Source organism: Pimephales promelas, chromosome 1 (genome assembly GCF_988280905.1).
Source record: "Pimephales promelas chromosome 1, fPimPro1.hap1.1, whole genome shotgun sequence".
NCBI classification, from domain to species: Eukaryota; Metazoa; Chordata; class Actinopteri; order Cypriniformes; family Leuciscidae; genus Pimephales; species Pimephales promelas.
Window position 1 is genome coordinate 24,002,213 of NC_142769.1, and position 13,031 is coordinate 24,015,243.

Below are 13,031 nucleotides of genomic sequence, written 5' to 3' on the forward strand. Positions count from 1 at the left end.
TATCTATTTTCACAATTGATTAATTTGCATTGTATTTTTCAGCAGTGTTTTTGCGCCGTTAAATTGAACCCAAACAGAAATAACATTAGCATATTTCTACGCTAAGTTTGTGGTAAAAACTTCAATACAGATTCAATATCTTAAATACGTTTAAAAGGAAAATAAGTGGTTTGTTTCAAAATTATTATTCTTATTAGTTTATATCATTGGTGCTACATAAAAACATGTTCAGTCTCAGAACGTTTAATATGCCGCCATTTGATTGTGGTGTTTCATGGAGGTCAAATTCCTACATTTGTGCGTTAATAAAGGTTCCTTTCTTCCACACGTTTGTTCCCAGGAGGTGCGTTTTACACTTGACCGCTGTGCGGGAGCCACTATCATGGAGATGGAGGGAGTGGGCAGCTGGCTAACTACTGAAGACCACACTTCCTGTGAAGTTACTGGCATTACACCGAATATGGACAAGTAAAGCTCTTCTCTTCCTTTATATTTCTCTTTTCACACCAACTTAATTTTGTTTAAATTGTTAAAAATGTCGCCCTGATGAACCGGTGAAGTTATAGTGACAAAGAGGCCATTCCCCCACCATGATACCATGACACAGAGCACCAGTTAATGAAACAATCATTAGCTTCCACTTTCTCACTGTACATAAGAGCCTTATTCCAATTATGAACTCAATAACATCTTGAAATATTGATAGTCAAACAAAGGTCTCAATATAAAAGGTCAAATGAATTATCGGAGTTAATCTCTAGAGGAAAATTACCTCTCCATAACATACAGCACATTAATGGCAAGGGTCCCTTCTGATGTGCTTTCAGGCATCTGAATATGACTCAAGTGCTTCAGCTAGGAGGAGTGAATGAGAACCTTCCATATATTTACCCACAACTTCAACACAAGCACTTCACTGGCTGTATCCGAAACCTCATTGTGGACAGCAAGGTGAGGTTTTCTTGATTTTTTTGAAGGGAAAATGAAAGGGACTAAGAGTGTCGTTTTCCATCTTTTTTGAACGATTGCAAATGTGACATTGATTATAAACAACAGTTCAATAAACAAGTAGCATGAAGTAATATTAAGTGACCTTTTGAAGAGAATTTAGATGCAATATTGACTGTTTTTGCTCTAGGAAAAATAGTTCAAATCGTTCAAAATAAAGCCACAGCAGAAAAGCTGCCATGTCTGAGCAACATACAGCTGTGTTACTGAATGACTCCATTTTTTTAGCGAACAATATAGTTAATAATTCAAAGACCAGTGGCTGCATCCTAGTAAGACTGCGACTCCTAGACCAGTACAATCTTTCATAGGACAAGCTCTTTCATTGGACAAGCTCCGCTAATTGCTTTTTGTGAAATGGAATGAGTGCAACCGAGACTGCCTTCCAAGTATCTTTCAAATTGAGAAATTTGATGGAGCTTGATGAAGTTGCAGACCTGATATTGAGCCTTACTATGACGCAGTCATTTAAATTTGAATGGCAGTTTTTTTACATATATGTTGAAAAAAGAAATGAATGTTCTGCTGATTTGGCGCTCAAGAAACATTTCTTATCAATGTTGAAAAAAGTTTTACTGCTTAATAGTTTTGTGTAAACATTATACTTTTTTGTTTTTCCAGAATTCTGATGAGTAGAAAATTCAGTATATTTTTATGCTGCCCCTATATGGACAAGCAACCATGACCTCATAGGGCTTGCAGATGCTGTCATATTTTAGTTTTCTAAGAAAAGTTATTTCAACTGAATTATAAATGACCATGCCACTTGTCTTTTTAACCGATCTGTGATCTCGCCCCATGTTATGATGTCAAGGTTTGTAATGGTGGGTGGTTGTTTGTTTCTCATTTTAACACCGTAACTCAGCTGAAAATTCTTGACTCTAAAACACTTGACCAGTGGTCATCAGGCACACAGGAACAGCATAGAAGGGTTCACTTAGGCTACAGCAGCTTGACTGGAGAGCAGGTTATAGACTGTGGAAGGATGAAGTACAGAGGTAGAATTGCTATTTCAAACTCTCTTCTGCCCACACACTTTTCTCAGATGTTTTACGTCCTATTGCTCTTTCCCTATCGTTGACCCGTGAGAGTCCTAAGTAGGCTTTTTGGTGGTAAATACACATTGTGATGGGGTGCATGACAAAGTGGTTTGAAGATTTAAGTATATTATGCCATTTACTGCTCTCCATTGGGAGTTACATGCAGGGAACTACAGTATTTTACTCAAAAGGTCACACAGGTTTACTTGAGCTATGAATCCCATTAAAAAGAAAGTGCAATCCTTTACTAAATCCAAACAACCCTAAACCTTATAGTGAAAAGGTCAACATTGCAGGGGTGTTCACCAAAAAATAGTGTGAAATTAAACACAGTACATGCCAATGTTGTTTTCGATAAAAAAAAACACTTGCGTATGCAAGCCGATCCACTTGTACCATGTTGATGAGCATTACATGAGAAAAAATAAGGGGACAAAAATAAATCAAGAGACATTTAGAATAGATAAAATGTGTGATTATTATAACTATATAAATATAGTGTGTATATACACACACCATATTTATTTTTCTTATACATATATGAAGAGTTCAGATGCAAAAGCCTCTAAGTGCCATTTGAAATGTTCTTCTAAAAAGCTTGTATATTTAAGTTCAGTGATTTCACTTAAATGGCAATGATGATTACCTATTAATTGTTATTTAAGTGAAATTACTGAACTTAAATATACAAGTTTGATAAAAATCATCATTAAAGAAGAAAATTTCAAATGGCATTTAGAGGCTTTTGCATCTGAACTCTTCATATATAGATATAATAAAAAATATTGCTATATATATTACTATAAATATTACTATAACTATATAAATATAGTGTATATATAGTTCACCACTCAACTGCAGGACACTTAAACAGACCCTCTAATAGCACACTTCCAGAATAAACATCTCAGTAAAATACAGACTCATAAAGAACATTCTTGAACTGAATCAATATAAGATTAAGATTTATTAATTATATATAATCAATAAAAGGTAACAGCAGTGTAGATGGTTTCAGGCAGACAACACGGGCAGCGCTTAGATGTGAAAGATTAGTATGAAGCAAACACACATTCACCAGGACTATAAGTAAAGTTTCCTGGAACAATGTATAGTCAGCCAGTAATTATCTCATTAATTGCTACTGAGGAAATATCTTAGCAGAGGGGTTTGCGGTAATGGCCGGCGGCTGGCTACACATTGTCCTACTTGTTGCATGACTACTTACCAAATAATTGAATACATGAAAATATTAATTTGAAGTGCAGTTATTTTAGTTTTAGCTTACTTTTATTTGAGAGAAGGAACCGAGCACAGCTTTTTAGGAAACAAGTGGTCAGTTATAGTGTTACTATATAGACAACTGCCATTATTCATTATTCATTAATACAGTAGATGACTATTGAATGCTACTATCCTTGATAAATGAAAGTATGCATGTCTTTAAAATTTATATCATACTCACCCCAGACTTTGTTAATGGTCAGTTTTAGTTTCCATGGACAACTGTCATTTTTCAGGAATATAATACTACTGAATGAATTTCACTATTGATCAGTCGGTTTACTGTAAATGACCTGTCTTTATATGTTCTCTTTATAAGAGAACATTATAAATGCTTTCTTTCTATTGGTCATGTCTTTGTGTAAGGGGAGAGTTAGCCTGTATTAGGTCCAATCTTTCCACACTGTGGCTCAGGATATTTCACCTCTTTCTTTATCAGGAGACAAATGAGAATATACCAACCTGTCTAAATGAATGCAGTCCTTCTGCGTATTTATCTGCAAGTAAATCAGATGTGCTCCGGATGCAACTAGGTTAAACTCATGCTGCAGCCGCTTCAATTACATGACATTAAGAGGAGTGGGCATGAATAAATAGGAGTCATCGGATGAAAGGAAAAATTGATGTAATGTGGTGCATGGTTGTTTTCTTGTGAAGAGAATTTAAGACCTCAAGGTTCCCCCATTATGTTAATACAGAGCGCTGCAGGCCTGCTTTTTTAAGTGGCGTTGGCCTGCTTGGCATAGTAATATTCATTATGGCAGGCTGGTTTAAAGGTGAATGCACAAATAAGATAAAATGAACTTTCTTTTTTCCATCTCTTCTCAAGGCCCCCCAGATTGGCCTATCCTGACCATTATGTTCTGCCTTATTTATATTCCCAATCTTTGAATCACTTTCTTTCTGTCCTATTTCAGTGTTTACATAACCTCTGTAGGTTGTCTGTAGCCCTCACTTTGACTTTGACTCTCTCTTTCTCAGTTTTATGACCTAGGTTCACCGGCCGACTCCTCTGGCAGTGCTCCAGGATGTTTGATGACGGACAGTAGCTGTGTAAACATGGGCTTTCCCTCCTGCGGGACCCGGGGCCGCTGCCACGGCGAGTGGGGTTCCTTTAGCTGTCAGTGCACACCTGGGTACAGCGGGCATCAGTGTGAAAAGGGTAATTACTCAGACATAGCTTGGAAACTTTGGGACAACTACTATTTAAATAAGTGGGAGGTGAGCGAGACTGAGGCTTTGAAGATAAAGCAGATAAGTCATTGCTAAAGAGGATGACTGAATGGATGTGGAAACATTTTTAGTGGGCCAGTGAATATCTTTGAATTGCTCTGTGTAGGAGGGATAGTGTTAGCACCCAGGCAGGATTTTCACGCACACTAAATCTTGGCACAAATCGCATTCAGAAGTGTTATGAATTTGTAGAGCTTCTTTATGTAATCGCATCCTGCGATATTCTCACTGTGTTTTTCGCTGTAGTGTTTATGAATCCTTTTTAAGGACTGCATTTGAAGAACACATTTGTGTTTCACAGAGGTCCCGGAGTTTTCTTTTGATGGAAGGAGTCACATACACTTTCAGCTGGCCTTCACGCTCCCGGCCAGACACACGCAGATTCAGGTCCTGGTCCGGACACGCAAACACAGCAGCTCTATCCTCAGCCTGCTTTCCAAAGAGCAAAATGAATATCTCAAACTGGAGGTTAGTGCTTTTGAAATCATCTCTCTTTTCCTCTCTCAACCCTTTCAGTTCCCTTGAATATTATTTCTGCTGGAGATGTACTATTAGAATATAATTTAGTTATTTTCCAAAACATAGGGGGTTAATTTAATTTATAAGAAACTAAAAGAAATCAATTTTTCATCGCTAGGGGTCGCTAACCTCTTACAATAACAAAGGCGTAGGTTGATGACGCATAAGCAGAATTATGGAACTCTAATAATGTTTATGGATGCCTGAATACATTGATGTTTTTAACATGACTGTTATGTAGCAATATGCGATTGCTAATGAGAGACAGATATCAGCGCCACACGGGGGTCCTGTGGATATAAAGGAATAAGGACATTTCATTCTACTGAACTACCTGTAAGTGCTGAATTAATACACAGGTCAGTTTATTAGATGAATGAAACTTGTGAGGTAACACAGCGCTCTTTTACTTGGTCTCACATTAAAGTTAAAGTTGCTTTTGAGTGTGTTGAAAGATGTAATGTTATTCTATATTAGTTTGTTAGCAATATGAGACTAGCAGTAAGCTAGATCAACATTAGAATAACATACTAACTATATTCTAACGTTTCATCATGTTGAGCTATATATAAAATTGATTAGTTTTATGTGCATTTTCTCACCCTTCTAATAAAGTAATGCAAGAGCGGAGTCTCTGTCAAGTCAAAGTTTGCCTCGAAGCTCTTGGCATCTTGAAAAACGTCACGCTGATATTGATCCTCGTTTTAGTTCCCCTTTTGTCCTAAAGTCTGCTTTCATGGTCCATAATGTTTGAATGAAACAACAACAGCGTGAGCGTGCCTCAGTTGTCCACATCCGTCGCCATGATTACTAAGGCAGTTCGAGCGGAAACCAGGGATAACACGTCATTGACAGGCGACAAGTGAACATGGACAAGCCATTATTTAAAATTGGAATTTCTCTAAAAATCTTTGGGAATTTTTGGGATATCTTTGGGATAACTGCAGGAAATATATCACAATGTGCAAGTGATTTTTGGATATTTTAATACAAAAATCTTACATATTGTAGCTTTAAGAATAAATCTGAATTAACTTTGAACAATATGATATTTATAATTTAATATTAACTTAGATATTAAAATAATAGAAATATTGAACACCCTCCCTGTTTTTAATGTCTCCCCACAAATTTATGCCCATGAAACGTCCTTAAAGCAAAGAGCAGTGTTGACCACAAGATTATAAAGATTATTTGTTCTTGATGTGCTCTGTAATAGCAGCCCATCTGCCAGATCCCGCAAACGTTGTTGCAACAGTGGTGCAATGTGAGAATTTGAATGGAGCAACGAGATCGTGTTTAATCATGGAAGCATTAGTATGCGTCTCCCGATTCGTCTGATACACTTGCAGAATGCATGCCGTCTACCCTCTCACTCCAAGGCTGTCTCATTTTTCATGTTTTCATTTTTTTTTCTACCAACACCTGCTTTAAGATTATGTGGTAGGATTGCTGATTGCTGCTTTGTTTCTCTCCCTATCTTCGCTCTCTTTCTCTCCCATGTAAAACGTGGGTGATTTATCTGCGGCATGAATTAGACGTGTCTGTGAGATAGAAGACATTTTATATCTCCCTAAAGTGGCAGGCTACAGATTGCATTACCTGTTTATATTGTGATTCTTGTGAGGCTTTACAGTGGTGCAGGAACTGATTCTGCCTTTGTGCCATGTGTGAAAGATTAAAACTTAATCTCCTGCTGTGCTCCTCTCAATTACCTTAGCAATAATGCTAATTGATGTGATGTGCCAATACCCATTTAGCATTGCCTGTTGTGTCTGATTATGATGCATCAACTCACTGAGACATTTCCAGCAAGGTGTTCTTGTCATCAACAGATGAGGAGGAAATAATAGTTTGATAATCTAATTTCTTCTCAAGAGATTTAGCCTCATGTCCATTAGCGGCAGCAGATTATCATTGCGTGCATTCATGGGATTCTGACTCAGAATATGTTTACAGATTTATTGAGTTGATTTTATCTAATAATATTAAGCATGACACCAGAAAACAACCTTATACGCAGCCTCAGATGGATGCTGGTTGTAAAATAAAAAGTGGACTTAAACTTGATAAATAGTGTTCTACAGAGAAACGTTAAATCATGTTGAGGTAACATGCGCCAGATGCAAAGTATGGATGTTTTTGCAGTACTTTAATGTTGGTAGATCAAAATGACATTGTTTTTTGTATTTTATTTTTTTTTTATTGAAGGTTTTGATGACAGACAGCTCCACCTTTCCAGTTGTTCATGATTCACAGTTCACAATTTTTACCTGATAAAGTATTTTAGAGCTTGGTATAACAATCTTCACTATATAAAATCCCCATATAATTTAATATGTAGTACTGTATGTAGTTAATTTGCAAGATTTTTTCAGATCTAGAAATTGCTCTGTGCGAAATGAGGCTACCCCATATATCTCGGTTTTCTAAGACTGTGGGAACCCTAGTTCTTTAATGAAAAAGTAAAATAAGTAAGGGGATGATTTAAGATAAGAAAGATAAGATATATCTTGATTTTCATTAGTTTAGGAGTATATTTTAATATACTACTACATTTTGTACTATATTTGTATACTGTTGTTTTCCTGTTGGCTGTTGACTTATAAAAACAAGGCCTTATGAAGTCTTATGTCTTATGAAGATCCATCACTGTGTGTTGGTTTAAAGCTCTTTTTTAAATCCATTTAAGCTTATATTTCGTTTTATTTTTATTCTGCTGATTATTTTCTCATTCAATTTGAGCCATATTTTATTCCCTCCTCTGAGAAAATGCTTCAGTTCAGCTTCAATACCTGATGTCACATCTTTTTATAACCAACCACCAAAAATGATTCATTTAATGATTCCCTAGATTTTGCCATGACATTGATTAACGATGTCTCATAATAATGTTTGCATGTAACAAAATATGAAAAGGTGGTTAGGGAAGTGAAACATTCTTCATACTATGCACTTAAGATCCAATGGTCCATGATCAAATGCTTCTAATTCTGAAACATGTAAGTGGGCAGATGCCTTTACCTGCTGCTCCTATAGATGACATTGGTTTCTGGATCATTTGGTGAGGATGAGGATCGTGGAGGCACGTTTGACATCCACCTGTGGAAAATAGAGAGCTTCTATACTGTCATTTGTTGGGTAAATCTTAGGGCATAAGGGAAAAAATCTCACATTTTCCATGGACAGATTCAAATGAATGTTCTTGAGGTTTTAAAGGGATACTTCACCCAAAAATGAGACTTCTGTCATAATTTATCTCTCACTTTCATGTTGTTCCAAACCTGTATGAATTACTTTCTTCTTCTGAACACAAAAGAAGATATTTTGAGGAATATGGGTAATCAGACAGGCCCAAGCACCCATTGACTCCCATAGTAGGAATTGCTGGCCCATCAACTGTTTGGTTACAGACTTTCTTTAAAATATATTTTTTTGTGTTCAACAGAAAAAGGAAATTCATACAGGTTTGAAACAACTTGAGGATGAGTAAATTATGATAGAATTTTCATTTTTGGGTGAACTTTCTCTTTAATACCTACCAGGCATATTCTAACTATTATTGCGTATATTGCAAATATTCTAACAATCTGGTTTGAGATTATCTTGTGAGCTGTACCTCAGGTTAAATTCAGTAGGCTGTGGGAGAGGAGGAAGTTCCTTGAGATTAATCGTGTTTATTTGTGTATACCGTTTACAGTTTTTGTTCGACTGTATACAACTGTGAGAGAGCCTCACTGCCTTTTGCATCATTGATTGGGCCTATTTTTTTCCTTCACAAGAAAGCCAGTATGTCATAGAGACTGGCAAATTATGCTCTCTGGGACACATGCAGTAAGACTCTGAAATGTAAATGAAGGTTGGGGCTCTCTTCAGGAGATTGGCAAGCCGGTGTGTCTCACAAACTAATACACATCATTGTTAAACCTAGCGTTTTCCTTTTTTTCCACCAAATATGGGGCTATGGCTAGTAAACATTTTCTTGTAAAGTAAAACACCTGTTAAATTATTATTATTAGACTGTTAAAAATAAGGCAAAGGCATTACAGTGAAGGGCTTGTTGAATGTTGAATGATTCAAAGCACAAAACTGATTACTTTTATACCGTACTTTATTACACACTTTTTTTTTTTATCTTACATGGCCTCATAAATAATAAAACTTGCCTTAGAAACACTTGATTTATAAGCAATCACTATAAAAAGAGAATAAAACACACACAAAGGGGAAGAGAGAGTAAAAGAAAGTCTCACAGCCGACCCCTAGAGAGTCTGAGAGGCAACAGAAGAATATAGTGGCAAACCTCACTGACACCATATTGAACTTTATTTTTGCTCCCATTGTCTCCAATTAAAGGACTGATATGTTTAATTCTCTTAGTGCTCAGTCGTTTTATCCGATTCTGGCCCAGTCTGATGTCCCCAGTGAGTCTATTCCTTACCCTACTGAGCCTTTTTTGCTCTTTTACTCTTTACTATTTTCATAATTTCACAATTGTTCTTTGTCTTTAGCTCAATATTTTCTCCTGATTCCTCATATAATCTACAGAACTATACATTTTTTTTTTTTTTTTTTTTTTTTTTGCTGACAACATTTGCTGACTTTCTTCTTTTCTTTCTCCTTTTCTTTACATTCTCCCCCCAACCCCCCAACTTTCTTAGATCTATCAGGGTCTGTTAAGTGTCTTCTACAACCTCGGTGATGGGGACTTCAACTTGACAATGCCCTCTTATCGTTTAGACAACGGAGAATGGCATGACATTCACTTAGATCGGCACGACAGCGAATTGACCCTGCGTCTGGACGGCGGTGGAGGGCGGCGAGAGATTACGGGATCACTGGGTCGCAGTCGGGAGATTGTTATTGATCCCGCTGTGGTGATGCTGGGCAACTCATTCCCTTCAGGACACAACAAGAGCTTCCAAGGTGAGGTACAGGTCTGTTCCTGAAGCTCAACCGGTAGAGCACAATACCCAAAAGGCAATTTCTACAGTATATAAGTATACACTATCATTCCAAAGGGGGTGGTAAGATTTTTTAAATATTATTGAAAGAAGTCCCTTATATTAACCAAGGCTGCATTTACTTTTTAAACACTGTAATATTGTGAAATAGTATTACAATTTAAACCAGCTCGTATATATTTGAATATACCTCAAAATGTAATTTATGCCTGTGATCAGCATCATTACTCCAGTCTTCAGTGTCACATGATCCTTCATAAATTATTGTAATATGCTGAATTATTATTATCAGTGTTAAAAATAGTTGTGCTGCTTAATATTTTTGTGGAAACAGCATTTATTTGAAATGGATATATTTAGTAACATAAGTAATATAGGGATGCACCGGGAAACGAGTCCGATACGATACTTTTAGTTTTAGCACTTGCCGATACATTACCGATACCTGCATTTTCATTGCATTTATATATATATATATATATATATTTTAAATATTGGGCAGGGAAACCAAAAGAATATGAATCAAATAGACATTTCCTTTATTTTAGTTATTGTCATTCCTAATTATGCCTGTTAAAATGTATTGTAGGAACACTGTTCATATTATTGCTCTATCGAATTTTATCTTGAATTTAATAGCACAAGTGAATATTTAGAGATACTCCAGCAGGGCTTAACCAGTCAAGAGCTGTGAGTGATTTCCTCTTGTCTTTTGTTGTTTGATGAATATTGAGGACAAAGAGAGCAGTAGGTTTATTAGTCTGCTGTCACTGTAACATCTGCATGGTTCCACTGCACTGTCACATGCGTTTTCTTTTCAACTGTTTACATTCAGACAAAACCGACTTTGTTTCACAAGGATACTTGCCTGTGCAGCAATTTTGGCATAACTTTGTGTGAATTTGTCCTTTCAAACACAAGACATAAAAGAGAACTTCAAGGCAAATTGCAATCCTGTCTGTGCAATATGTGCGCTTCGGGTGTTTGCGCAAAGACAAATTATTGGTATGTTATTACTTGCACATATTTAGTTTTAATTAATTGATCAGCATTTAATAGCATGCTTTATCATCAGATAACGTTAGTAATATGCTCCTCATTTTACTTTCTTTGCTATTACCATATATGACCAAACTTCAAACATTCCAGCGATGTCTATGCAAAAGGTGTGCTCTACAAGGTAGCGCTTCTGTGTCACTCGGTGCATTTCATTTATCAGCTCATACACACCAGCTATATACGTAGGTGTAAATATTTAATTTGTTAAAAATTCTATTAATTTCATATATTCACTTCATAGACATCCTTCTCTAATATATCCATCCTGCTCTCTGTTTGCTCTGTTGTCAGTGTTTCTTTGTCACATGCACTGTACTGAACACGGTTGTTGGTATCTGAGCATTTTTAATGAGTATGAGTACATGAGCGCGGTATCAGGCCCAGTACTGATACTGATATCGTTAGCGCTGCATCACTAATTATACTTTTATTTATTAGCACTTTTGCTCAATTTAATGTATCCTAAATAAAAGTAAAAATTTCTTTCAAATAACAATAAAAAAAAAATTACTAACCCCAGATTTTTGAACAGCTTTGTATAGTTTGACTGTGCTATGATTCACATTGTTTTATAATGTACGTAATGGTAAATCTCTGGATATGGTTATGATGGAGAAGGACAGGAGACGCATACCTGTCAACAGGCGGTCGGTCTGGATGGCAGAGGCAGGCTAAATAAACATGAATTACACAGATATTAGCATAAATAAATACATAATCTCTGTCTTACATACATAATAGCCTACATTACATACATAGTCTCCAATGCCATCTCTCTCTCATGTTCTCCATCCTCGGGATGCTGCTGTCCTTCTTCAGGCATTTTTTTCCCGCCCTGCAGCCGATTCTAGAGATTGTATAGGCTTTCTGCCGTGTGTCACGTGACCAAACCGGAAAACGGGTCTCATCGTATCCGCTTGTCAGAGAAAGTGTTAACGGCCGTAAGAACTGACTACGATATCTATGGATATTTAAGGTAATCAGCTAACCTAACTAGTTCACTTTGTTATTGGTTTTATTGTTTTATTTGTTACTGTTTTATTCCATTTAAATATCTAAACGTTACTGTGAAGAATAAAAAAAATATAAAACGTTTAAACATCAATCTGCACATGTGAGGGATATTGGTTATGCTAATCTTTGCTCGCTCCTTTTAAGTTATCTTGAGTAAAACCGCGAAAAATTTCATGAAGCACATACAAAAGACCTGGACCGGAAGCAATGCGACCTGTTTTACAGAGAATGCGGAAGTAAGTTGTGCATAAAGCCTATTGGCAACGCATTCTCATCCTAGGGCGTCATATTGAGAGTGAGGAGTCACGTGCCGATTTGGGCGGGGTCTGAGCCGGTCGGCCATGATGGGAGGAGACGCTATCGGTTGCCAGGAGCAACGCTTACGGAACTTCGCAGAGGCGCGACTAAACATGCCAGAAATAGCGAGAGAAAGAGACAGCACAGCGCAGCATTTGTTTACATTTTAGCGACACACAGCAGTGTCTTTGGAAGATATAGATAAGGAAGAGAAATAAAAGTGGTTCTATTGGGTTTATAACAATGCTAGCCAGCTTTATTTAGAGAAACTGCTTGTCGATAAACTGACAGCAGCAACAGTGAGCAAAGCATGATTTCAAAAGCATTACATTTCAGCACAGTTCGCCTTTTATTTAACACAAACAAATGAAATGAATATTCTGTTATTCAACTAGAGTTGTTTGATTTGTTATGGATATATCTGTACCGCGAAATGTTTTAAAAAGACACTTTTTTAATGACATACGATTCGCATTGACAGGGGAATGTCCGCTTGACGTGGCATGGCAGGTGCAAATGCATGTATCTGATTCATATCAGATTTATTTCCACATATGAATGAGGCCTGAAACATCAAGTATGACTTTTCGCTTGCACCCAGCTGCAGCAGAAT

At 36.7% G+C, this 13,031-nt stretch overlaps 1 protein-coding gene across 2 annotated transcripts in view; it reads left to right on the plus strand.

The window, feature by feature from the left end:
• The window catches only part of LOC120469136 (neural-cadherin), a 283,986-nt gene that overhangs the window by 255,193 nt on the left and 15,762 nt on the right, over positions 1-13,031 (plus strand). Inside the window, exons 25-29 of one of the 2 annotated variants that reach the window (XM_089129359.1) lie at positions 341-468; positions 828-951; positions 4,314-4,494; positions 4,867-5,033; positions 9,825-9,999. In XM_089129359.1, the coding sequence (XP_088985485.1) occupies positions 341-468; positions 828-951; positions 4,314-4,494; positions 4,867-5,033; positions 9,825-9,854 (630 nt within the window). In that variant the 3' untranslated portion in view covers positions 9,855-9,999. Of the gene's footprint in view, positions 1-340; positions 469-827; positions 952-4,313; positions 4,495-4,866; positions 5,034-9,745; positions 10,011-13,031 lie in introns of those variants that run through there. The other variant, XM_039657904.2, reaches the window with a different exon arrangement.